The 26,119-nt window shown below is 49.1% G+C and overlaps 1 protein-coding gene and 1 long non-coding RNA gene across 3 annotated transcripts in view; one reads left to right on the forward strand and one right to left on the reverse strand.

Moving 5' to 3' along the window:
• Positions 1 to 1,588: 1,588 nt before the first annotated feature.
• Positions 1,589 to 25,801, reverse strand: SLC35B4 (solute carrier family 35 member B4). 2 transcript variants are annotated; one of them, XM_002712001.5, is made up of 10 exons: positions 25,427 to 25,801; positions 19,601 to 19,714; positions 15,616 to 15,718; positions 14,491 to 14,540; positions 11,616 to 11,697; positions 11,339 to 11,402; positions 9,814 to 9,923; positions 8,471 to 8,546; positions 6,251 to 6,326; positions 1,589 to 5,492 (listed from the first exon to the last, which is right to left on the reverse strand). In XM_002712001.5, the coding sequence occupies exons 1-10, from the start codon at positions 25,501 to 25,503 to the stop codon at positions 5,246 to 5,248; spliced, it is 999 nt and encodes a 332-aa protein (XP_002712047.1). In that variant the 5' UTR covers positions 25,504 to 25,801; the 3' UTR covers positions 1,589 to 5,245. The 2 variants fall into 2 exon arrangements, with proteins under 2 accessions (XP_002712047.1, XP_017198174.1); XM_017342685.3 differs by lacking the exons at positions 14,491 to 14,540; positions 15,616 to 15,718 and having other exon boundaries at positions 25,427 to 25,706.
• The window catches only part of LOC127491822 (uncharacterized), a 116,981-nt gene continuing 116,654 nt past the window's right edge, over positions 25,793 to 26,119 (forward strand). The window contains exon 1 of the long non-coding RNA XR_011387461.1: positions 25,793 to 25,899. This is a non-coding gene — a long non-coding RNA (uncharacterized lncRNA). The remainder of the gene's footprint in view (positions 25,900 to 26,119) is intronic.

Here is a 26,119-nt window from a genome sequence, read left to right on the forward strand (position 1 = left end):
CGCCACTAGACAAGGTCAAAGTTGGGAAGTGGGGGCCAGTGCCCGGTGGGTGGGTTAAGCCACTGCTGGCAACGCCTGAGCCTGAGTGGCCGGCTGAGTCGCAGCTCCTTTGCTTCCAAGCCAGCTTTTTACTGACACCTTCCCCAAGAAGACAGCTGGTGATGGCCCAACACTTGGGTCCCTGCTGTCCTTATGGGAGCTGGCCCAGCCCCAGCGGTTATGGGCACCTGGGCAGTGAATTAGGGATAGAAGATTCTCTCTCTCCTTCTCTGTTGCTGTTAAAAAAAAAAAAAAAAAATGGAAAGCTGAAAGCCACACAAGTAGTTGAAAGGTAACAGTAACTGGAAACACCTGCAAGAAATTTCTCACTTTTATTAGGAAACAATGATTGCAAAATGCAAGATAAAAGCCAGATGTCTAAGGAGTTGCTTCTGAAGGTTTAAAAAAAAAAAAAAAAAAAAGGAGGCGGCAGCCGTGTATCAGAAACAATGGTGAAGACTCAATCCGTCTGGCAAAACATTTTATTCACAAAATCTCCTAGCACAGTAGTGACTTGTGACTGTAAGTAATCTGCAGACATTTTTACTGCACCCGAGGAGTAACCACCGCTACTCTGGGGCTCCTAGGAATCTTCTTTACATCTCAAAAGACACAAATCATTCCCTGCGCCCAAGCAGTCATTACCACGTTCCCCTTAAATAGGGGCCTTATTTCCTCTAAGTGCAGACCGGATTTTCTTTTTCCTCCTACCTCGGATGGCCCTGCAGTTGGCCTCACTGGATAAAAGCGAAGGGCTTCCGGTAGGATGGTTAGCAATTTTGGTAGCTCCAGCTCAGGGAAGGAGTCTCAGCAGGACAAGGAGACCAGACAAGGCAACAGCAGTCCGCAGGCAGAGGCACGGTAAAGTAATTGCGCCGGCCACGGTGGGGCGGTCACTCGGGAGGCTTACTTCACACACTTTTAAGGAAGCTTTCATGCTCTGACGGGCATCTCCTTGGACTTTCTTCCTGAGCAGCAAACCTGCAAGGTGCTAAATCTATAACGCCTTTGCCTCCTACCACTAGCCAATCAAGAGAGCAAAGACCCCGGCGGCATGGAGTTCTGGTACCCAGCCCAGTAACCCTCCATTCCTTCTCTTGCTTGCAAGCCTAGCAGGGTCTCCTCTCACTTGCTTTTGTTTTTTGTTTTTTTGTAAATTTCTTTGAAAGGCAGTTAGTGAATGAGGGCGAGAGCAAGAACGAGAGGGAGGATATCTTTCATCTGCTAGCTCACTCCCCAAATGGCAACAACAGCTGCAACTGGGCCAGGCCAAAGCCAGGAGCCAAGAGCTACAGCTGTGTCTCCCACGTGGGTACGGAGGCCCAAGCACTTCGCTGTCCCAGTTGCATTAGGAGACAGCTGCATTGCAAGTGGAGCAGCAGGGACACGAACTGGGGCCCGTATGGGATGCCAGCATCGCGGGCGGTGGCTTTACCTGCTACACCACGACGCCCACCCCATCCCTTGCTTTCTTGCCAACCACAACAGTGGGGACAGGTACCAGGAAACATTATCAGACAGTTTCTCAGAAAGTTGAGGGAAGACGAGATCTTGGTCAAGCATTTGTTTATTCATATAAGATAAATCAGACACTGTGCCAAGGGCTGGCAACCCAGAAAGGAGCAGGCTGGGAGCGCTGTCCCCTGCAGCCCCTGGAATGTGTGTTGTGAGCAGGCTGCAGGAGACAGAGCACAGAGAGGGGCGTCTCCACCGCCCCGCTGGGACCTTTATTTGCACACGGTGTTTGCACTCACTTTCAGAAGTCACATCCAGGATTCCATCACAGTTCTCTTCAGGACAAAGACCAACATGCTTTAGCTATCTGCTAAGGTCAAAATTACTCAGAATTCTATTTCGAGTCAAAGAGAAACAAAACACAGCAGATGTAGGGTCTTGGCGTCAGCTCTCTGCAACGTGGTTCTTCTCCAGGTGTATTTGTGTGCCTGCTGCGGTCATTGTCGCCAGCGGGCACAGGGCGGACTCGCCAGTTTAGAATTCTTTCTGACCTGATGTTTTTTTCCTTCCTGTCTCCACTCTCTCCATAAGTATCTGGCACCACGGAATGAAGCCAGCCAGAGGTAGGGTAAAAACAGCAAAATAAACAAACTCTTTTCCAAATACAGAGGGAAATGGCGGCACACACACGCAGCCCCCACTTGGAGCTGCACCGGAACAGGCAGCATTTCTTCCTGCTCACACGCACCCACTCACACACTGCCCCCTACTCTTACCCGCGGAGTTGCATGCTTCTAACAGCTTCTAACAGCAACGTTTATAAGAATTTGTAACAAAATACATGGTGCACAGATATAAATACCCTATAAAAATCTACAAAAACACCCAGGCGCCCCAAAGAACAGAGGCAGACACAGGTCCAAGGTTAATTACAGGTCCTGCTCAGGAACAAACGCAGGTGCAGGGAAGCCAATGGAAGGTCAGTAGGGGTGAGGAGGAGGGGGAGAAGGAAGTAAGGGCATCAGAGAGGAGAGGCGCTCAGGCCATGACCTAAGTTGGTCCTTTACAAGTATCCGGGAAACACAAGAGGTCTGTTATGGGTTGGCACCCACCAACTCAGCTTACAGCACTGACCGATTCCAAATGCTGCAGCATTTCCTCTGGCTAGCTGGGCGGTTAGAGGGAAACAGCTCTCTGAAATGTGTCCACATCTACAGAACTTGGTATCAGCTCAGCCAGTGCCTAACGGGTGTTCTGGCTGGATGAAAAATAAGCCTCCAAGAAAGAATTATTGGTTAAAAAAAATGAAAAATCACTTATAACGTGCCAACAGAATTTCAGTAAGGACACGTGGATTCAGACATCCGCCGTCTTCTCCTGCCACCTCCCCGGTCGCTTAGCCAAGCTGTTGAGCGCACACAGAGTGGCACGCGCCTTGCACTTCCTGGCCAGGGCCTGTCCTTTGCCATTTGATCTTTGCTCCGGAGAGGAGTGTTGGGCATCTCAACCACCACACTCTTTTGTAAGCAAACCCTCTGCTGTGTCTCTGCAGCACAAAGCACATGGTCCTGACCCAGGCAAAGAGGAGGAGCCACTCGTAGACATTTCTCCTGCAGGTGAGAATGGTCCTCTCACAAATGACTTATTTGCCCTTTGAAGAAAGGCCGAAAACAATTTCAACTTGCCTTTAAAAATCAGTTAGCCAAAGGGAATGTGGGCATGTGTGTGTGTGATAAATGGTTAAGAGAAATATAGTAACTGGTGCCAGGCATACTCCCTTCTATCTAGCCAGTGCCAGGGCCGCGCAGGCACCTGTCCCACAGCAGCTGGACTGTCTCTCCTGTCCACACATGTTCCCTCTGTTACAAAGTGCAGAGTCCCACTGACAAGCTCTAAATCCAGCACCTAAAGCCTCACGGGCCCAGTTAAATGCTGTCTGTGTGCATTCACCTGTCTCAAGCAAAAAACCCAATTCTCCGCTTTAACACGGAAAGGGTGACTGGAGCTGCACAGCAGTCAGCCAGCCGCTCGGGGCGGGCTCCTCTGTGACTGCTGCCTACAGGAGGGGGTTCCCGGGCTCCTCTGTGACCGCTGCCTATGGGAGGGGGTTCAGCACTTGGCATTCGCGACACCATGTCTGAGGAGGGACCCACACGTAGCTCAAAGTGAGGAGGTTTGATTCCAGGAGATGGACTCCCACCTATCCTGCATTCGAGGAGAGACCGCCAGTGGCCCTGGCGAGTGCTCAATGTCCAGGACAAACAGGCCTGCCAGCCCAGGGAGCGGGGTGCAGAAACAGCACCCACATTTTATGTAACAGAGACACACCTGCGGCAGGGCTGGGCCCCTCGCCTGCTGCCACAGCTTCTCAGCCCACAGAGCAAGGCTCCAGTCAGTGGGATACACACCCAGGCGACCCCCAGGCCACCCAGCAAGCATCCGGATCTCAGAACACAGCCTGCACCCGGCCGGAAACGCAAGGCCTTTGTCTGCAGGTGAACGCTAGGAGGCCTAGCTGCTTCCGGTGCTTCCGGGAGAGGATGCGCTTGGCTGAGGTTAACAAAGGTCTGGGGTAGGAGAAGAAAGGGGAGATGCGAGAACACTGACTCACTGACTTCCTGCACTGTGCTGACGGCATTCCGCTCCCAGGATCCCTCGCTGGGAGGAAACCAGGCCCCTGAAATGATCAACGAGAGAGAGAGAGAGAGAGAGAGAGAGAGAGAGAGGGAGGCAGGCAGGCAGGTAGGTTTCTCCTAACAGCAAACCCTTCCCCCAACACCCAGTGACCATATAAAGGACCTTAAACAAGAGAGTGCCTCTCGGCGTCCTTGGGATTTGACCTGATTGACACCCGCATGCCCGCCCACCGCACAGCCTAGCCTCTTCAGTAGCCTGACAGGTCAGGGCTCTGGGTGACAAAGTCTTCCAGAGCCTAACCCTCCCACGTGGCTGCCCTGGGAGCACCTGGTTGGGCCCACAGGGGGGCCGAGCAGGGCCAGCTGTCCCGGGGCCACGCTGCCCTCCCCACCTCAGCCCCAGGCTAAACAGCTGCACAGCAAGGCTGGGGGCCTCTCCCTGGCGATCCGTACACAACTCTCCTCTCCTCTGAGCGCTGTCCACTGCAGGACTCCCCGAGCACAAAAAGCAAGAGGCAGCTGATTTCTGCAGGGGAAATAAAGCAAATGGGGGCAGGGCAAAGAAGCCCCCCTGCTCGGCTCACAGGGACACCACTGCTCTCCAACACGTGGGAGGAGGCCGGGCCGGGGGCCTGGCGCTGCCGCTTGCTCGGGCACTCAGCTCGCCCCGCTGACCATGGTGTGTGCAGCGTGACTGACTGTGCGGGGCTGCGTCGGGAGAAAAAAGCCATGGATGACAATGACGATGATCATGACGGCAGGGAATCACCAGGATGGCAACGGAAGGCGTAGCTGTGTCCCAAGACTGTGCATATAAAACTAGTAGCTCTGGGGGTGTGGAAGTCCATAAACAAGTATAGCACTGAATTTTTTTTTTTTGTAAACAAAACAGACATAACCAATGAAAGGGCTGTCCAAAAGTACAGAACTGGCCTTTTTTTCTACTTTGGGATTCACGGATTTCTACTCAGAGTCTACGGATGTCGTCTGTACGGCCAGGAGACACTGAGGCGTCGTCTCCTGAGGACCTCTGGTCCCGTGCTGGGGGGAACGCGATGACCTGGTGGCCAGACCGTCACCAGGACCCCTCTCACGGCGACACTCCCGGGCAGACCTCAGTTCTCCTTGTGGCCTTTCTGGGGCTGACTCTCTGCGGCCCCCAGACTGTTCCACACCTCCGTGTACAGCAGGGTCCCGATGAAGACAAGCGAGGTGCCCAGCCAGTGCCAGGCGGTGAAGGGGTTCTGGAAGTACAAGATGGAAAAGATGAGGCTCACAAACTTGCGCAGAGTCACGACGAGTGTGACCGTGAGCGAGGCACATTCCGTCGTGAGGATGAACACGCCCCGGATGCACACGTACCTGGGGGGAAGGAGTTAAGGCGGCGGCTTGCACCTGGGAGATCAGGGCGGGAAGCCTGAGGGTCTGCGAGGGTGGCCCCGAGGCTCCTCCTCGGTGGACGTCCTGCAGGATTCCTGCTCTGCCACTCCACCCACAGAGCCCCACCCACCCACCCAAACCGGCCAGAGACCTCCTCTTATCCTGGAGTCTCTGAGCACTTGGCCCCCTCCCAGCTAACGACAGGTGCCACTCTCAGTAAGGCGGACCCCAGCCACCTTCGTCTGATCTGGTCCCCACCCTTCCACAGCTCTTCTTCCTACAAGGGACTCACAGCGCCCTGTGAGGTGGCTTCAAGGGTGGGGTTGATCTCAATCTGTTTCACTGTTTCAAAGCCTTAGCGACTTCTACAAGGTCGTTCAAAATAACCATTTAAAAAAAAAATCAAGCGTTGATGTGTTTGAGATTTCAGAACTTTGTGGCAGCCTGTGGTAACTGGAAATTATTGTAGGATACTGGAAAACTCCGGGTAGAAATCAGTTTGTAATCAGTCCGTGGGCTCCTACATATCTACCTGGGGGAGCTTCTCCCCATCGCTCCCCGTCTGACCGACTAGCACATCACTAGTATCTCTTCTGCCCTCCACGAGACAGCGCCCTTTCCTGCTCTAAGCACGTGAAAGCAAGGCAAACCCCACACTCATGGTAAGGAGAAAATAACACATCCCTCCGCCAAAGTCACGTGGAGGAGACACAAAGACAGCAGAAGAGTGCGAAGGATACTGAGTGATGACGTTCATGAGGAGGTAGAACCACATGATGGGCATGGTCACGCCGACGACTGGGATCTGATAGGATTCTGCGAGGGTTGAGAGGGGACAAGGTTATGTCACTTGCGGATAGCTTCACCATTCTTCCGAACAAGGCAGGGCAGCAGCCTGCACGTGAACAGGACAGCAACCCCCTCCTGCTCACAAACGGCTGTGGGTTAGGGATCGCGTTACTCGCCGCGGTTCCCGTCCACCACAGCCACAAGGGTCATGGCTATGTGCGGACAGACAGAGAGCTTCAGGACCGTCCTGCTGACCGCCGGAAAGGGTTCTGAGCAATTCAGAGCCTCACACACTTCCTTACGTGCTGTGAATCTTTATCACACACACACACACCCCTTTTTTTAATGCCAGATGGGAGAAGCAACACAGCAAAGGCAAACCGCTGTTGTAACTTCACAACTCACGTTCAGGTAGCAAACAAATATCTGCTGACTCCCTACCGTCATTCTCAAAATGCAGTTACCGTGGGATGAATGTGCAATGGAAAGCCTCGATAATTAAAAATTAAGTGGGGGCTGGCGCTGTGGTGCAGCAGGTTAAAGCCCTGGCCTGAAGCACTGGCATCCCATATGGGCGCCGGTTCGAGTCCCGGCTGATCTACTTCTGATCCAGCTCTCTGCTATGGCCTGGGAAAGCAGCAGAAGATGGCCCAAGTGCTTGGGCCCCTGAACCCATGTGGGAGACTCAGAGGAAGCTCCTGGCTCCTGGCTTTGGGTAGGCCCAGCTCCAGTCATTGTGGCCATCTGGGGAGGGAGCCAGCAGATGGAAGACCTCTCTCTCTCTCTCTCTCTGCCTCTGCCCCTCTGTAACTGTCTTCAAATAAATAAATAAATCTTAAAAAAAAAATTAGTGACCGGCGCTGTGGCATAGCAGGGTAAGCTGCCCTGTGTGATGCCACCATCCCATATGGGGAGTGGTTCCAATCCTGGCTACTCTACTTCCAATCCAGCTCCCTGTAAATGCCACCCGGGAAAGCAGAAGATGGCTCAAGTGCTTGGCCCCTGTACCCACGTGGGAGACCCGGAAGAAGCTCCTGGCTCCTGGCTTCAGCGTGACCCAGCCGTGGCAACTGAGGCCATGTGGGAAGTGAACCAGAAGAAGGGATATTTTTGTCTCTGTCTCTCCCTCTCTCTCTGTAACTCTGCCTTTCAAATACATAAAATAAATCTTTAAAAAAAATGTTTATTTGGTCCTTGTGTGTTCATCTGTCTTCCAACACACCACATCTATGACTAGATAATTGAGTTCTTTCGAGTTAACTGACAATCTATAGTGACTTTCTCCAACAGCCACTTTAAAAAGCCATCGCTTACACTGCAGATGCCTGAAGCCATTCTGCTTCCTCCTGCTGCCTCTCTCCTCTGCATCACTCTGCTCCCCTCCTGCTCTCTCCAAGGCAGCTGGAGTGCGTGTGTGGGCAGCTCTGCCTCTCACAGAGGGGTGGGGTGAGCAGCAGCAGTGGGAGCCGGACTGCAGCCCAACTCGGCCAAGCTCTGCTCTCCGCACTGGGCCACGACCATGGGCTTTCATTTTCTAAACGTCGCATACCCCACTCCAGTGCAAACCCCAATACCAAAGCAATACAGAAAATCTGAAGGTGCTTGCTTCCTCCATTTCTTTTTCTTTTTTTTGACAGGAAGAGTGGACAGTGAGAGAGAGAGACAGAGAGAAAGGTCTTCCTTTTGCCGTTGGTTCACCCTCCAATGGCCGCCACGGCTGGAGCGCTGCAGCCGGCGCACCGCGCTGATCCGATGGCAGGAGCCAGGTGCTTCTCCTGGTCTCCCATGGGGTGCAGGGCCCAAGCACTTGGGCCATCCTCCACTGCCTTCCAGGGCCACAGCAGAGAGCTGGCCTGGAAGAGGGGCAACCGGGAAAGAACCCAGTGCCCCGACCGGGACTAGAACCCGGTGTGCCGGCGCCGCTAGGTGGAGGATTAGCCTATTGAGCTGCGGCGCCGGCCTGCTTCCTCTATTTCAATAGCTGAGATGCACCTGTAAGAGGTTCTCCTCGCGCGACTGCTGACTAATGCCCTGTCCTCCTGGAAAGTGGAACGGGGACGGTTTCAAGAGGATTTGGGTAAGATCATGAAAACGTCCTGGTCAAGTCGAGTAAAACGGAGACTCTGCTTCAGAAACCGTCAGGCAGTTCTACCAAACGATCCCCAACTCACCAGACTTATTAAACAGAACCGCGTGGTCATAGATATCAGAGGCCAAGAAGATGAAGCCAGGAAGCGGAAGGGCATGCTGTGGGGAAAGAAAAACAGTTCATATACATTTAGATGCGAAAACATCGTGGAATAATCAGAACAGGCTTACAGTGACTCCGAGTGGTCAAAGTCATCTGGCAAGCGATATGAAGAGGCGCGAGGGAGACTGACGCCCCAGACGTCCAGTCCCTGCCCTGTGCAATCTGACAGCCACTGCAGACAGAGCACGAACTGGAGCCAGTGTCCTGTCCTCGGTGAAAAAGGCGGAGAAATTTAAACACGGATCATTCTGCTCGAAGGGATTCCCTACATTCTACTATTTTTGAGAAAAGTGAAGCCAACAAAATACACCCTAAAACGATCAAGAATGCAGCAGCCATTTCTAAGAGTTCAGAAAACTAGTGGTGAAAGACGGAGAACAATCCGAGGTCAGGGACAACGAAATGAAGACAGGAATAAAGAGATGGACGAGGAAGAGGAGACAGTGGGGGAGCCAAGACAAAGGGCCTGACCCCACTCCCCAAAGTAATAAGAGCCCACGGCTCACAGCCACGGAGCTCTACCACGTGGCACGCATTGTGCTGAACAAAACATGTGAACAAAGTAAAATGTTTAACGTTTTCAATTATCAGCCACAGACTCCAGCTCCAGTTAACTCTCACACTGCTTGCCTGCACCTTCAGTGCAAACAGTTGGCAGTGAAGAATCCCGGGTGGATACAGAGCACAGAGCTGACCCCCTCGCCCTGGCCTTGGGGCACTGGACTCGGGTGCATCTCAGTAGGAGAGGGGTGAGCGGGGAGAGAGGCGGGGCAGGCGGTGTCAGGTGCACATCTTCAAACAAAGAGGCTCAAACACACCTCATTCATACACCAAACTTTCTGTCAAATGCAGACGGCCCACCTGGCAGGCCTCTGCCTTTCCACCGCCGCCGCCGCCTCCCCCAACGATCGCTCCGCTGCCGGCCTGCACGCATGCGCCGCCCGTGGCATGTGGCTTCTGGGACTTGCTTTCAGTCATTTCTAGGTGTGCATGTTGGTCTTGGCCTGATTTCAGCTATAGGAACACTGTGGGCCAGGGTTCCTAGTCCCTGGGGGTTGCCCCTGGCTAAGGGACAGGTTCGACTCACACCAGCTGTTGTGACCATCCTGTGGGAGAACACTGGGCCCCGCGTGGACACTATCACTGTGTCCCAAAGCTGTGCACCAGCAATAAACGGACTTTCAGAAGGACAGCACGTGTCGCTTGGAGTAACCCGTTACAGCTTGGGGGTTTCCATCCTCCCATGTTCGGGGAGTTGCTTACGTTATAGAACAAGGCCTCCTTGGAGTGTTTCCCAAACTGTTTGTAGAGGGTCTCCTGAAATATACCCATCCTTGCTGACATCAAAAGGGCAAAAGTCAGTGCACCGATACCTGAAAAAATAAACACTGGGTTACAAGAACTAACACTTCCAGATGTTTTCTTAAAGAATACTTATTGCTTAAAGTTCTACAAATTTTGTATACTAATTATAGAACAGGTACAAAATATTAAAAACAAAATCAGTCACAATATTACCATCCAGTCCTCTATAATTTTGTACAACTCTATATACATATGTACATATTTTTTGCACTGGGACAGGATCAAATTATACACATAATATTATAACTCATTTTTCTCACCATTTTTCCCTTGAAGTCATTAAGGTTTTTTCAAAAGTGTGGGTTAATGATTGCTTATCACTCTATCAAGTGGCCGTACCATACGTCAGTGTCTTACAGTAAGAGAATCATTTCCAGTTATTTTATCATTAACATCAATGTATCCTGTACACAAATCTTTAAATAGGATGTTGATTATTTCCTTAGGATAAGCTTTCACAGATGCAATTACGGAGTGGAAAGGCTGCGGACATTTTAAAAACTCACCCCCCGGTACTTTTCTGGAAAAGCTGTGTCAGCTGATACCCTAAACAGTTCATACGGAGTGGCCCTCTTACTGCGCCCTTGGCTGCACTATGACCATCATTATCATCTTGCCAATGTGACAGACCAACAACGAAAAGGTTTTGTATTTTGCCTTCAATTTGCATTTCTTTTGTTAATGTACTAGTGAGGCTGAACCTAAAATTACTGAACAAAATTTTTCCCCATGAACTGTAGTTCACAGCCTTTGCAAATTTTTCTCATCACGCAAATCATTTTCCAAATAGCCCATAAAGACCTTCCTGTGCCAAGAAACAAGGAGGACACAGTTCTTTCACGGCTGTTTCTCTTTCGTTGGTCAGTCTCTGTCTGTTACCACTACCTCCAAAAGCCCCTGGAGAAAGGTTCCTATCTGGATGATGCAGCGGGTCAGCACATCTCTACAGGAGTTGTCTAATTCCACAGAGATACTTGTCTTTTCAGAAGTCCCCAGGAGATTCAGTCCAGTTGGGAACACTGCCATATGGAACAGCTAACCTAAGAAATCCAAGATTTTGAAATGGGTCCCTCGGAAATCGAGTCAGTCGCTCTCATGTGCATCATGAAGACACATCATGAAGAAACGGGCAACACTCCAAGCACCGCATTCTAAGAATGCGATGAGCGTGCAGACACACAGCTCCCTCTCCATGCCGGTGGCAACCAAGGAGAACGTGGGTCCGTGCTGCGGGACACACTGCCTTGACACTCGTTTTCCATTCCTTAGACGCCAAGCTACAGGGGTGTGTGATCCCATGTGCCCCCTCTTCCGTGGGTCATTTGTTTAGCAGCAGCTTTTGCCAAGAAACATGTCCCTTAGGAGAAGACTCGGCAAACACAGCGGCAGAGGCAATTAGCTTTACCGTAATTACTGTACTTGCCTAGTAACCACCATGCAAATGCCTGGAATCCATCATTCTCACTCACGCTGGACTGGTGGGAAGTCTAGGGAATAAGAAAATAGACTAGGTACAGAGACCAGAACTACAAGGAAGATGCCAAAATAGGAGGGAAATATTTATGCTATTCATTTCCCTCTCCTCTTCTCTTTCAGAGATTTGAATCCTTCTATTACATAATTTATTTTATTAATAAGTGCCTGGTAGCTGGCCCCCACGGCAAGTAGTAAACATAAATGATTTTTGAGCTGATTCTTACCACCTGCTTTGCTGACATGAATGTGCAAATAAAAATCCCCACGGACACCAGGGCAATGGAGGTGTATTTGAAAATACTGTACCTGCAAAAATAAGAATAAAAACACTTTAGGAAAACACAGATGCAAATGCGAATTTCCCGTGCTATTTATAGTCGGATGGTCCACGTCGGTATGTACACACACGAAGGAAGCCGGGTGCTGACTGCTTTCCAGACATCTCACCTTAGTGTTGTTTGCTCGTTTCCAACAGTTTACTGACCAACAGATGGCTTCTCAGAAAACAAAAACAGATAGAGACCAGACCCCACACTGCACTCTTCCCTCAAGAGGGGCCAGCGCTGCGGCATACTGGGTAGAGCTGCCGCCTGCAGTACAGGCATCCCCCACAGGGCGCTGATTTAATTCCCAGCTGCTCCACTTCTGATCCAGTTCCCTGCTAATGTGTCTGGGAAAGCAGCAGCAGATGGCCCAAGTGCACGGGCTCCTGCAACCATGTGAGAGACCAGGAAGAAGCTCCTGGTTTCGGATCAGCACAGCTTCTGGCTGTCTGGGGAGAGAACCAGCGGATAGAAGATCTGTCTCTCTCCCTCTCTCTCTTTCTCTGTAATCCTGCCTTTCAAATAAATGAATAATTTTTTTTTAAAGAGGCCAAATGAAAGGTTGACCCCATCTAGACTGAGATCATTTGTCACTTCTCCTATCTCTGGGGGGCCCATACCTGAGTCAAGAGACATCTATGCCACTCAAGAGATTATCAGAAAATGATCCCATTATCCATTCTCTGGGAAGGATATTTTGGTCCTAATCTCTGAATGACTTAAATGTTATTTCTAAATGCTGGCCTAGTTGGAAGAAATGCAGTTTCTAGAGCTATGAGCAATAGTCACAGTGGCGTGTCACATTAACTAAAATAGCACCATTAGTATCCCTCTCGGATTCCTGCTGATCAAGCAAAAGGCTCCTGGCAAAAATTAAAATAAATTAAACTCATAAGAAGAACCATCTGAGATTTCTATTTCTAAGATTTATTTATTTATTTGAAAGGTAGAGCGACACAGAGAGAGAAAGATAGAGCTTCATGTTCCATCCACTGGTTCATTCCCCAGATGATGACCACACTAGCTGGGGTTGGGCCAGGCTAAAGCCAGGAGCACAGAACTCCATCCAGGTCTCCCACGCAGGTGCAGGGGCCCCAGGACTTGGGCCATCTGCTGCTGCTTTCCCAGGTGCATTAGCAGGGAGCTGGATTGGAAGTGGAGCAGCTGGGACTTGAACTGGTGCTCATGTGGGATGTCAGCACTGCAGGTGGCGGCTTAACCCACCGGACCACACCACCAGTCCCACGTGTGAGCTTGTTACCCACGCCATTGTACTGTTCTGGTTACAGGAACTCCTAAAAGGCCAACAGGAGTATCTAAGAAGCTGAAAAAGAGACAATAGCTGTGAGCGCTCAGAGGACTGTGCAGGAGGAGAAGGCTGGGTGGGGCAGCAGAAACCACCAGGGGCAGACCCAGAAACAAAGAGACTTCAGTGTGGAAAGAGCAAGATGAGGAGGTTTGCAGTTCAGACCAAACAGTGAAGGAGCTGGGGAGGTGAATACAGATTTGCTCTCCGAATCCTGCAGGGAGCAACATACTATGAACTCTGGCTAACATAAGTCATTAGTTCACTCTTTTAGGTAACTTAGGGAAATTTGTAGCTCTATGTGTGATATGCACAGAAAAATCTAAAGGGGTTAAATGGATAGATTTAAGATGACAGACTCAAAAAAGTTCTTAAAGGAAACCAAGATTTTAAGAAAGGCCTCCAAATTTAAAAAAAAAACATTTATTTATTTGGTGGTGGGGAGGAAGGGGAGAGACAGACAGACAGACAGATCTCCTATCTGCTGGTTCACTCCTCAAATGCTCCCACTAGTCAGGGCTGGGCCAAAGCTGGAAACTGAAAACTCAAGCCAGGTCCACATGGGTGGCAAAACCCCAAGGACTTGAGCCATCCTCTGCTGCCCTCCAAGGTCTACAGTGACAGGACACTGGAGTCAGGAGCTAGAGGTGGGAATGGAACCCAGGCACTCCAGTGTGGGACACACGCATTGGAGTGGGCATCTTAACTGCTGGGCCGCACACCTACCCTGCCCCTGCCACTTTGAGGCAGTATCAGCAGAATACGATTCCTTTTATAACATGTTCTTTTGTATTCCTGTTATGACCCAAAATCAAAGGTTGGGAGGGATCCCAGGTGTGTCCCAAGGCGGAGCCTACGCTAACAAGCAGCTCAACAGTTACTTCAAACGTGACCATTACATATGCGTGCTTAAATGCAGATAACCTACAAGAAGTACCTTTTGGGAGACCACTGTTAGGAACAGTCGTTTTAATATCTCTGATGATTCTTCAATTCACTAAGCTGTTCTGATAAGCACCTCCTAGGCCAGCACTGTCCCACAGAACTTCTAGGACACTGGGAACTTTTGTCACCAGTCATTCGTGGCCAGTGAGACTGAGGACTAAATGTTTAATTTTATTTAAATTTAAATCAGTCACATATGGCTAGAGGCAACCATACCATATAGAAGTTCTACGTCAACCGGCTTTGTAGGTTAGTATGATATTAAAGATGCATTCACTAACAACAAGAGCTAACCAGCTTACACAGAGAGGGCGCCGCGCCAAAGCTACAGACAGGCCTTCTTACCTGGTCAACTGCCTGGGAAAAGTCCACCACTGGGGATCATTGTTAGAGAAAGAACTAAGGAAAAAGGTAGATTGCCAAGAGCAACCTCACCAGCACCGTGGGAAAAGGACTCCAGGTGACTAGTTTATGGATGTGGCTTAGAACATCATCCTCACATGCAGAATTCAAGGCGGTGTTTACCTTTTCTTCAGAATGATAATTCCTAGAATCATATTGGCAATCAGAGAGCCCTGTGAAGGGAGACAACCGTGCATTAGGGAAAGAAAGTTCCAGAGGGATACGAACATGGACAAAGGCAACAGCAAGAAGGCGCCTGGCAGGAACAGCTCATAAGGTTCAGTCGTTCTTATCACGGCAAAAAGCACAGCCCCTATATATCGAACACGTGAAATAATAAACAACTTAAGAAGGACAGTGAGCAGATGGTCACCCTCAATAACTGCTTACAGCCGACACTACAACTAGAAGGAATAAACCATCGTACACTTCTTTTTGTCAAGGTTCTCGGCTGTCTTGTTTGTAAGAACTTCTAATAAGTGTCTCCACAGCCCCAGTTTCAATACAAGAAGTCATGCAGGGCTGTCTTTCTTCCCTGGAAAGGTGTCAATCAACCAACACATGTTTACTACAAGTCTACTAGGAGTTCAGTGCTTTGAAGGTCACCAGAATTATAATCAGTTCTGGAAGGTCCCTTCGGAAATAGCACATCCAGTCTCACAAAAACCTCAGACTACAGGAAATGTTATGGCTCCAACGATCGCCCATTCTGCCTTCTTCTATAATCCCAAGTTCATCCCCCTGCAGGGGTGGTTGCTTTTCAGGGAACATTCTGTTCTCGTTTAGATCCACGTTGCACACACATCTTCCACCACACCGCAGCCAAAGAGGAAAGCCTCACTGCTCTGGGAGAAACCCTATCTTCATCAAGAATGTCCTTTTATTAACTCAAGTATCTGCTTTGTGCACAAGAAGTAAATGTCATTTTATGGAAGACCGAAACGAGAAGTGGCAAGAAACATGTTAAATCACATTCGCAGCAAGCATGAATATAAAATCAACCAGAGGAAAGAAACTGAAGGTAAACTGTCTCGGGGACATTTTCATCGTCTCTTCATCAGTCGCCCACGGAATCTGAGACGAATCCAAGGAAATCATCCCCTTTCAGGTTCTCCCTTCTCTGCCTCCTGCCTTCTCAGAGGAAAGTCGTGCCTGCTCCGCACGTGGCCGCCCATCCTGCTTCCCTAGACTTCTACTTCTGCCACATGTTCAGACTTTCCACTGAATGGAGGAGCACGCAGCACTTACAGATCTAAACACCATATGCAGGGGCATGGCAATGTTGAGGTTGAGGGCATAGTTGTTGACCACGCTGACGGTGAAGAACATGGTCACCATGATGGTGTAGTATCTGAAATGCAGACAGCAGCACATCACACAGAAGCCACAACTCCAAGAAAATCCAGCAGGGAGGCAACAGCTGATTTAAAACATATTAACCTTATTTAACATTAACCTTATTCCTGCTGCATTAAAGGACTGTATCATTATTATTGCATAAAGCCAAATACCGAGTATGTAGAAACATGGTAAAAGTGTGAATTGTAGAATTTTTAAAAGGAAATTGAACTTTAATAATTTTCAAGTATATGCAGCAACTCAAAACCAGGCTTTAACATTATGTTACCTAATAGGTATCGGTGGTTATTTTTGCCTAAGTGCACAGATGATTTTATTTTTATATTAATTCTTTGTATATCATTTTCAAATCCCACCAAAGAACTTGAAAATGGCAAATTCAAATATTTCCTCTTTGCGCAGGTTTATGCTATTTATTTTTACTATTTCTAAAGAAAAGATTTGCCATGTCAGAGCTTACTTTCAGTGTAGCAAATGTTAAAATTTTCCCATATTTTGAACCAGTGGCTTCCAAATTAATGAGGACACACAGGACCTACAACCTTATATTAAATAATTGAGGACCCTGTTTTTTGAGAATTTAGGGGTCTTAAAAATAATTAAAAGAAACATGTAAAACATCCAGTAACTGTAATAACCTGGAAAGATACAGGGGCCAATACAAATGGACAATTATGAAAAGATAAATAAGTAATTTCATATTTGTATGTCTCCATTTGATCTTGAAAATACTTAAGATGCCTTTTAAAACATACTAGGTTAAACCATTCAAAATCATCATTTTCTTTTTTTTTTTGGTAGATCAAAAAGGGCTGAATATCAGCAATTTCAAGATTTAATCTAATATATTCAATGTGAGAAAAAATAGTATTAAAAATAAATGGCCTGGCTGGCGCCACAGCTCACTAGGCTAATCCTCCGCCTGCAGCGCCGGCACCCCGGGTTCTAGTCCCGGTCAGGGCGCCAGTTCTGTCCCGGTTGCCCCTCTTCCAGGCCAGCCCTCTGCTGTGGCCAGGGAGTGCAGTGGAGGATGGCCCAAGTGCTTGGGCCCTGCACCCCATGGGAGACCAGGAGAAGCACCTGGCTCCTGCCATCAGATCGGTGCAGCGCGCCCACCACAGCAACCATTTGGGGGGTGAACCAACGGAAGGAAGACCTTTCTCTCTGTCTCTCTAACTCTGCCTGTCAAAAATACATAAATAAATAAATGGCCCAAGAATGCAGGGCCAGGGTATGTACGTGGTTCCATGTCCATCAGGGAATGTTGTTGCTTGAGCAGTAATCCCAATCGTTTTACACTTTTGCACATCTGCCAGCTACAGCAACACTGAGAACCCCAGCAATGCAGACCCATCACGACAGCAGTCCAGCAAGGCTGAAGTAGCAGAGTGCCAAGTCAGAGGAGCCTGACAAGGCTGAACCAGCAGAGTGCCAAGTCAGAGGAGCCTGACGAGGAGCGCAGAACACAGCGTTGCACACAGGCAAAGTCGTGGGCGTGCAAAACCGCCCCGACGGCTTCCTCACCACTCACAGGTAACTTGCTACTGGGGGCTGACGAGGCTTCCTGCCAAGTGTTCTCTGTTGTCTTGAGGAGAGGCATTTGGAGATCAAGGTCTTTCAGGAGAATTAACTCAACTATTCCACATTGCTGCCTACAGCGCACTGCCTGGACACTGCTTATGGGGACGAATGATATGCACGAGATTTTGATTAAGGTTTCACACACGGACAATAACAATAGCCATCCCAGACAGGACAGTATGGCTGGTAGGCAGGATCATGGGTAGCCTCGAAGAACAAGCTGCCTGGTTTGGTCTTCATGGCCAACAACATGGTAACTCCCAGGAGGAGGGTGACGCGCTATAAGGTGGAAACAGACGTGGAGGGATGAAAGAGGGGGCAGCCAGCTAGGTACAGCCATAAAAGTTACGGTGACAGTGAACGTGCCCCTGCCCTGTGCAAGTGACTGGGGGCATGGGCGGTGACAGAGCAGGGAGGCAGGAAAGCCCAGAGGACTCAGAGATGCGGGGCTTCCACTGGGACATAATCGCTGATCTACAGAACAGCAGGTTTTAGGCAGCTACCATAACCAATGAAAAGCAAACAAGAAAGTATTTAGAATGCTTGGCATCACCCTGGGAAATAGACTTCCAATCCAGCTCTGTGCTGTGGCCTGGGAAAGCAGTGGAAGATGGCCCAAGTCCTTGGGCCCCTGCACCCACGTGGGAGACCTGGAAGCTGCTCCAGGCTGCCGGCTTCGCATTGGCCCAGCTCCAGCCGTTGCAGCCATTTGGGGAGTGAACCAGCCGATGGAAAACCTCTCTCTCTCTGCCTCTCTGTAATTATGCCTTTCAAATAATTTTTTTTTTTTAAAGTATAGCATTAATAACAAGGTCGAGGCTGACTTTCCAAAGCAGGCTATTTAGGAATGCTGCACAAAGACCCCAGCAGGGATGAAGCTTCATGTTAGTACTTGATCTGTTCACTCCAGAGTCTCACTCTCTGGGCGGGCACCATGGCACAGTGGGTTTACCTGCCTCTCTGCCCCCGGACAACTGCATCACATATCCCAGTGCCTGAGATCGAGGCTGGCTCCTCCACTTCCAACCCAGCTTCCTGCTAATGCACCTAGGAGGCAGCAACTGCTGGCCCAAGTACTTTTATCTCCAGTCTCTCCCAACAAAAATGCTGAATTTCAATATCAATACACTGTTTGTTTATTTATTTATTTATTTATTTAACAGGCAGAGTGGACAGTGAGAGAGAGAGACAGAGAGAAAGGTCTTCCTTTGCCGTTGGTTCACCCTCCAGTGGCGGCCGTGGCTGGCACGCTGCGGCTGGCGCACCATGCTAATCCAAAGGCAGGAGCCAGGTGCTTCTCCTCGTCTCCCATGGGGTGCAGGGCCCAAGTACTTGGCCCATCCTCCACTGCACTCCCTGGCCACAGCAGAGAGCTGGCCTGGAAGAGGGGCAACCGGGACAGAATCCGGCGCCCCGACCGGGACTAGAACCCGGTGTGCCGGCGCCGCAAGGCGGAGGATTAGCCTAGTGAGCCGCGGTGCCGGCCTCAATACATTGTTTATGAGAAGAACCCCCCATTCTCTATTTGGCCCCATGAAGTATAAATATCTGTACAGCAAATTTGGACTCATAGGTGGAAGTCGACAATTTTTTAAAAATATATTTTTAAAAATTTATTTAAAAGGCAGAGTTACAGAGAGGGACAGACAGAGGTCTTCCATCTGCTGGTTCATTTCCAAAATGGCCACCACAGCCAGGGCTGGGCCAGGCTGAAGCTATGCACCCGGGTCTCCCACGTGGGTGCAGGTGTCCAACCACTTGGGCCATCCTCTGCTGCTTCCCCAAACACATTAGCAGGGAGCTAGATCAGAAGTGGAGCAGCCAGGTCTTGAACTAGCGCCTACATGGGATGCCGCCGTCACAGACGGAGGCTTAACCTACTACGCCACAATGCTGGCCTCGATGTCAACAATTTTGATTTGGCCTTTCATTTTCTTTTGAGGTGAAATTCAAAAATAGTGAACAACGCAGTGGCACTCAGTATACTCACAATGCTATGTAACACTCATTCATCACTCTTAGCATACTTGATAATATTATCAACACAGGAAAGCATCCAAGACTATTAAAAAGTTGTGGTCACACCAGGTCTTATGTCTGATCCTATCCGCTCTCTCTCTGAGAGTACTTCAAACTGTCAGTGGGAAATGGAATTAAAAGATACATTCGTGTTTGATGGGAAAAAAACAAATGAAACCTACACATACAGGGGTCTTCAAAAACTTCATGGAAAATGTATACTATGAAAACAGAGTTGAAACCCAATGTTTAGTGAGACTTCAGTGTGTCATACCGTAGTGGGATAGCTGGTGGCTTCCTTCCCAAATCAGCTTCAAAGAGGAAGCCTTCCACAGCAATAAATAAAAACTGTGCAAACGTCACAATGTTCCCACATCCTGGATGCTTCCTGTATAGGGAGGAACAAAAAGAAGACATTAGGCACAAAAGCTGACCTGAAGGGCACTCACATGGGTGACATCCGTGGTTCCAGCCAAAGAGGAGTAGGGATCTCTACCTTGGTGTTCCTAGCCCACGGATCTCGTGGATTCGGCACCGCACCCCAAGAGAGGATGTCAGGCTGTCCTTCATCACTCTTCACTAGGTGTGGCAGGTCACTCTGACATACTCCTGCCTCCTCAAGTGCGATCAAGCCACCTTAGTAAGTGGAAGGAAACTGTCATATATTCTTACTGGGAATCTCACTTAACAAAAAGCCCTCAGTCAGGGTTCTAGTTAGCATAGCCCGAGGACAAACGTGCTAAGGTCTTCAAGAGTGTCTTTATATCCCTCCTGAATAGGGATCAACTAGAATGCTGTCGAACAAAGAAATGTGTGTTGACTACATGGACACTGCTTTAGACAGGTGCCCTCAAAGGGGCAAAAACTGGTTCTTGAGGTGGGTGGAAAATCTTGATCTCATGTACAAGTATAAAACAGATATGCATTTCTCTGCATAAACCAGTGTGCACTATATCCATGGAGGGGTGTAAAAAAATGTCTAGGGCTGGGCATTGTCGCACAGTGGATTACGCTGCTGCTTGGGATGCCAACATCCCGTATCTGAGTGCTTGAGATCAACTCCTGCCTCCACTTGCAATCTGGTTTCCTGCTAAAGTGCACCTTGGGAGGAAGCAGCTGATAGCTCAAGTAGCTGGGCTCCTACCACTTACGTGGGAGACCCCCATGGAGTTCCTGGATCCTGGCTCTGGCCTGGTACAGCCGTGGCTGTTATAGGCATTTGGGGAGGGAACGAGTGGATGGGGATCTCTCTCTCTCTACCTTTCAATTAAACAAACTTTAAAAAAAAAAAAAAAAGAAAAAGAAAAACATGGCTACAAAGGGATCAGGGAGGCAACCATGGAAAAATATGGAGAAACATTCGTCTCCACAGCCATTCCTGCGGTGTCTCATACACATTAGGAACTTTTACGCTCATTGACCTGAACGGATTCTCTCTCGTCATCTAGGTAACAGTTGGAGAAATCTTCCAGTGAGTGTTAGGAGCAAGTTTACAGAGTAGAAGATGTCCTGCTGACATCCCTCTTGGGGCGCCTGGTAAACACGAGGCCCCCAAGGTGTGTGAGCGTCTCTTAAGCTTGCACTTTACCCCACTCGGCTCAGTCACTCCAAGAGGCATATAGAGAAAGCAGTTATCCTTGTTCACCTGACCCTCCCAGATTACCTATAATATCTCTCTTCCGACCTTCATTGTTTGTATTTTCAAGACATTTATTTACCTGAAGCTAGTGAAGAGAGAGATTTAGCTATATTATTACACATTAGCACAACGCTATGTATCAAAATCAACGCCATTCTCTATTGGTGGTATCGCTATTAAGCAGCAATGCCGAGATAAACAAATTCCTAAATACGCTATTCAGGCATAGAAGTCGACAACGGCAGGCGCCCACCAGTGTTGCAGTTAGGGTTCACCCTCGGAGGCAGAACTGCTGCCTGCGAAGGTTTTCTTACATACCACTGTTCTAGATGCAATTTCTCTGTTGGCCCTTAAGTTCAAGGGACAAGGCTAACCTTTGCAGGAATCCATAAAGAATCATGGGAGGTGTTTACCTCATTCAAAGAGCTGGTGTAAATCACTAGCCTAAATACGAGTGACCTGAGGAGGGACTTGCGTTCTGGACGGTTCCTCGCACAGTGCTTTGTCAACTCTGGCCAGAAGGCTCTTTGAAAAAAGACTCATTTGCTCAGCTGAGCTGGGGCCCTGGAATCTGCACTTTGAAGAGTTCCCCGCTTGACTGCAATGTGCAGCCAAGTTGAGAACTACCAGCCTTGGTCTGGGGAAGTGGCTGGGAGTGTACGTGGATGATGCGCAGGCAACCCTCGTGCTGCCTCAGGGCTGAGAATCAACGTGTCTCCCCATGGTCACAAGTACTCCCGGTGACATACAAGGTCACTTATCATGCAGCAGAAGTCAATCAACTCATCTCTTTTTTTTCTTTAAAATGGGATCAGTATTAGTAGTTATCTTAATGGTGCATTGTAGGATAAATCAGTCCCTAGAAAGTATTTAATACAGTGCCTGCCACAGAGTGAAAAAAGCAAACTGTAGTACCACATGATGACCAGTATTTAGGATTTTGCCATATTGAAAGGTCTTCAATCTCAGTATAATCACACTTGCAAAAGACATTCACTCAGATTGGCCATTTTCCCCCTCATTTATAAAAGCGGTATATGACTGTTGTAGTGAGGATTCCATGAGAAAATACACATGAAACGCAAAGCATAAGACTTAGCCCTAGAGACCCAAAAGTTCCCTTGTTTTGCCTTCCATTTTCTCTCTACCAAAAGCTTAGGCCAATTCAATGAAAGAACAATGACTGAGAATGTTTCATGAACAAAGTTAGGCGCCAGTTTGGAGGGAGCTTCCAACATGAACAAGATCACATCCCTGCCCTTGGAGAGATCACAACAGGATGAGGGAGCAAGCTTGAGACATGAGCCAGTAAGAGCCCAGCACCCTCACACCCTCATGGGATGGTCAGGGGCCAGATGCGCCCCATTCGTTTGTATGCCGCACACTCTGGTTTCCAGTGAATGGATGCGGATGCCTGACTTTAAGCAAAGGTGATGCGGATGATTAACATTTGCACACAAGATAAAAAGCAATCATTTATTTCCAAAAAACAATTGATGTATTCTCTATAGGACTTCTAAAAAGTTTTTTTCTGTTTTATCTTTTTTTATGGCGGTAGGTTTTATTACACCTCTATCATTGCTAAAGACACGAAGGCTGTGTCTTTAGCACTCAGTGAGGTCAGTCTCCCAGGGCCTCATGATAAAAAAATGATGTCTGCGCTTGCTCTTATCATTACTTTTACAATACAGTGGCTTTTAGTATGGGTTTTTAGTTGTGCAAATATCACCACTACAGAATCTTACAGCATCCCCGAAAGAAATCCCATGTCCACTGGGAGCCACCCTCTTATTTGCTCCCCGAAGGACATGTTAACAACTCTCCTCTCCCATCTCTTACTTCTACAGGATTTTAGACTCCCAGCTTTTTTTTTTTTTTACTTTAATCAGCCTTTAAGCATTTTAAGAACACATACCATTGTATAGCTTTATTTATTTTAATTTAAAAGATCCATTTGAGAACTTCAGAGTAAAAGCTTGCGCTGTCACCCTTCCATTTCTTTAAATAAAGTTTGCGTTGAACTTTACTCCTCAGAAGTTAATCAATGACTGCAAATAGTTCCACTTTGAATTGTCCTTGGGAAGAATTTTGCTTTCTTAATCCTCAAACACAAACTTTGAAGAGAATAAGTTGGGCAGATAGTTTATGGCTTTTCTTTTTCTAGAGAGAGAAAACTTTACCTAATTCACCATCACACACTTGACTGCAAAATCAACGGGAAAAAGAAAATGTCCCAGACGGTTTCCCTGACGTGAGACGGACACGCCACGTCATCAGCTAACGTGTTACACATGGGGTAGCGTGAGCTCCCCGAAGGAGAGGATCACACACTCATCCAAGCCTACGAATCTGCTCAGTAGGCTGCACTGTGTTTCACACATTTCCAATGGCTCCACATAACAATTCAGAAAGAAAAACCTAAATTTCTTTTTCAAGTTGGAGGAATGGGAGAAAATACACTAATCTTCCTACAACCCAGTCACTTTAGCTTTTATATTTAGTGCACTAAATATAACTGATTAAGGCACCTACTGGTTTTTAGGAAGCTGAATTAAAAAACACAGCTTCTGCTGTGAAAACTGACGGGTTTTTCAACAGCGATGTCCCAAGTTAAAGGCAAAATTCCACGGCCGTCTCGAGAAAGAGCCTTAAGGGCCATCTGGCCTACCCAGTTCTCATGGGACTGATCTGGAACAGAGGCTGTGACCTGCCCATGCAACTTTGGGAAGGGCTGCTGGCGTTATCACTGATTATATTAATAAATTAACCTCACTGTTTTATGGCAATCCATTATTGTATGCAAAAACGCAGATTTACAAAAAAAAAAAAAAGGTACACATGGGATGATGACCTATTAAAACAATTATCCAAAACCTGTAAACTGAAGCGCCCATCATGACAGGAAACATTTCGTAAAGTCATGTTTATCCAGACTTTGCAGGCTCAGCTCATAAAACGAGATCTGCCTACAGTGAAGCAACATCGTAAGACAGGCCAACTACCCTTGGTGTGCTTTAGGCTTTACCCGTGCATCTCATTTAATCCTTCACAACTACAGGGCTCACAGACCCAGCACACCTCAGACTCAGCTGCGTTCACCTAATTCATCCAAGAGCTCACAAATCAGAAACGGGGCACGTCGGCTGGCAGCATAGCCTACTGTCAGAAAGCCTTTGGCAAGATTTAATGCAATGGTGTATTCAACACAGAAATTACACTGTTCTTCTGTGACCTTCATTTCCACAGCTGGCCTGATTATATCATCTTATTATATGTTAAAATCAATTTCCAAATGGCCCTCCTGTGACATATATCGGACTGACAGCCAGTAGATTTTTTCATTTTCATTTCTCTCGTCCCCTGCTCTTAAGAGAAGTAACAGATCTTTATCAACACTCTCTGCCTTACAAAACAGCAGACTCTGTAACAGCAAAAATTAACCTTATACAGGTCACCTTAAGTGAACCGGTTGCTTGGGAGTGACTTAATCAATGGTATCAGAGTGACTTAATCAATGGTATTAGATAAGATAAAATGGATTTCTAGGAGGCACCCCGTGAAGACCTGGGTGATCAGAATCGACGGGCCGCTCACGTGCAAACCTAACAGGTGGTTGGGAAAAGGTACTGGAGTGAGGAGGTGGACATCCTGGGTTCCGGTTCTGACTCCGGCACTTACAGGTGCTAAAAGGCCCCCCAGCTTCTTTGGCCAACAGAGACAGTTCTCGATTTATCTAGATGATTCTCGACTTTGATGGTCAATGGAGATCAGGTAAGATGCAGCAACCCGGGCCGGACAGCACCACGGACGCTGCTCAGGGAGCCGAGACGGGGCTAGCCAAGACTTTAATCCCCCATCTGAGCCTGCCGGTCCTCAGCCTGCGGTCCCTTCTGTGACCGCTTCTAGCCACTGGCCTCTACACAACTCTAATGGCCAGCCTCCTCCACGAAGCCCACCTGGTTTCCCTTTTGGGAAAGGGTCAGAAAGTAGCACCTCAAAAATGCATGCTTCCCAAATTAGCCTGTAACACCCTAAAACCAGAAATGCTCTCTCGGGTCACCTGGACTGATTCCCTACACATCTACATCTTTGACAAGGGGGTATGTCTGGGCAAAGTAGTCACGACCCTAACGCCAATTTTAAAATAACGTTTTGCAGTTTTGCAGCCCACTGTAATACAAAATAACTTTTTTTTTTTTTTTTTTTTTTTGGCGGCGCGTCCCAATCAGACGTCTTGGCTCAAGAGAAAAGTCCAGGGACGAGCTCGGACGGGAAGTGGGCAGGCTCCCCGGGTGCCGTCAGCCCCCTTGGCCTTGGCCCCAGCCCCACAGGACCCCCCCGGACTCCAGTCCCCGGGGATGGCCGGCTTCGGGGGCGACAGTAACTGAGGGCCCCGGCCGTCCGCCCCCAGCACAGGGGGGGCTCCTCGCCTCCGGCACGGGAACGGGACGCGTCACTCACCGGGCCAAGAGCTCGAGGAACACCACGTTGCTGCAGCAGCCCGCGAACACCAGGCTCACGGCCAAGGCCGGGTGCATGGCCGCTGCGCGGGCAGGGGGCGAGCGCGCCTAAGACGCGCCGCCTAATCCTCGGCCCCAGGAAGCCGGCCTGAGGCCCCCGCCGCTGCACAGAGCATCGGCAACGTTCCTGAGCGCCGCTCTCCCCGGGGGCCGCCACGACGCTGCCGGCCGGGGAGCCGTAGTTCGCAGTCAGCCCGGCCCCATTCATCCCAGGGGGTGTCTAAGGCCAAGCTAGACTACATGTCCCAGGATGCCGCGCGCGCACGTCTGTCCGTGACGTGACCTCGTTGCCCGGCAGCTCCGCGGCCGCCGAGAGGGCGAGGTGCCCGGCATGCCTCACGCGACCGGCGACCGCGGGGCCTGCTGGGAAGTGAGGGCCGGCTTTCGGTGTTCGCGCGAGACCGAACGTGTTCGGTGAGTTCCGTACGGGGCTCCGGGCGTCTGCGCTGCTGTCTCGGAGCGAGCGTGATGGAGTCAAGGTGTGAGGTGAACCTGGACCGGTTTAGCCGACCTCCCCGAGTCCCGGTCTACCGTAGATGCCTGCTCCGTGGCTGCTGTGCGTGGTAAAACACTCGATACGTGGAGCGCCTCCTCGCTGACAAGTTCACAGTTACCGGTGGGGCGCCCTGCACAC

Source organism: Oryctolagus cuniculus, chromosome 3, assembly GCF_964237555.1.
Source record: "Oryctolagus cuniculus chromosome 3, mOryCun1.1, whole genome shotgun sequence".
In the NCBI taxonomy this organism is placed as follows: Eukaryota; Metazoa; Chordata; class Mammalia; order Lagomorpha; family Leporidae; genus Oryctolagus; species Oryctolagus cuniculus.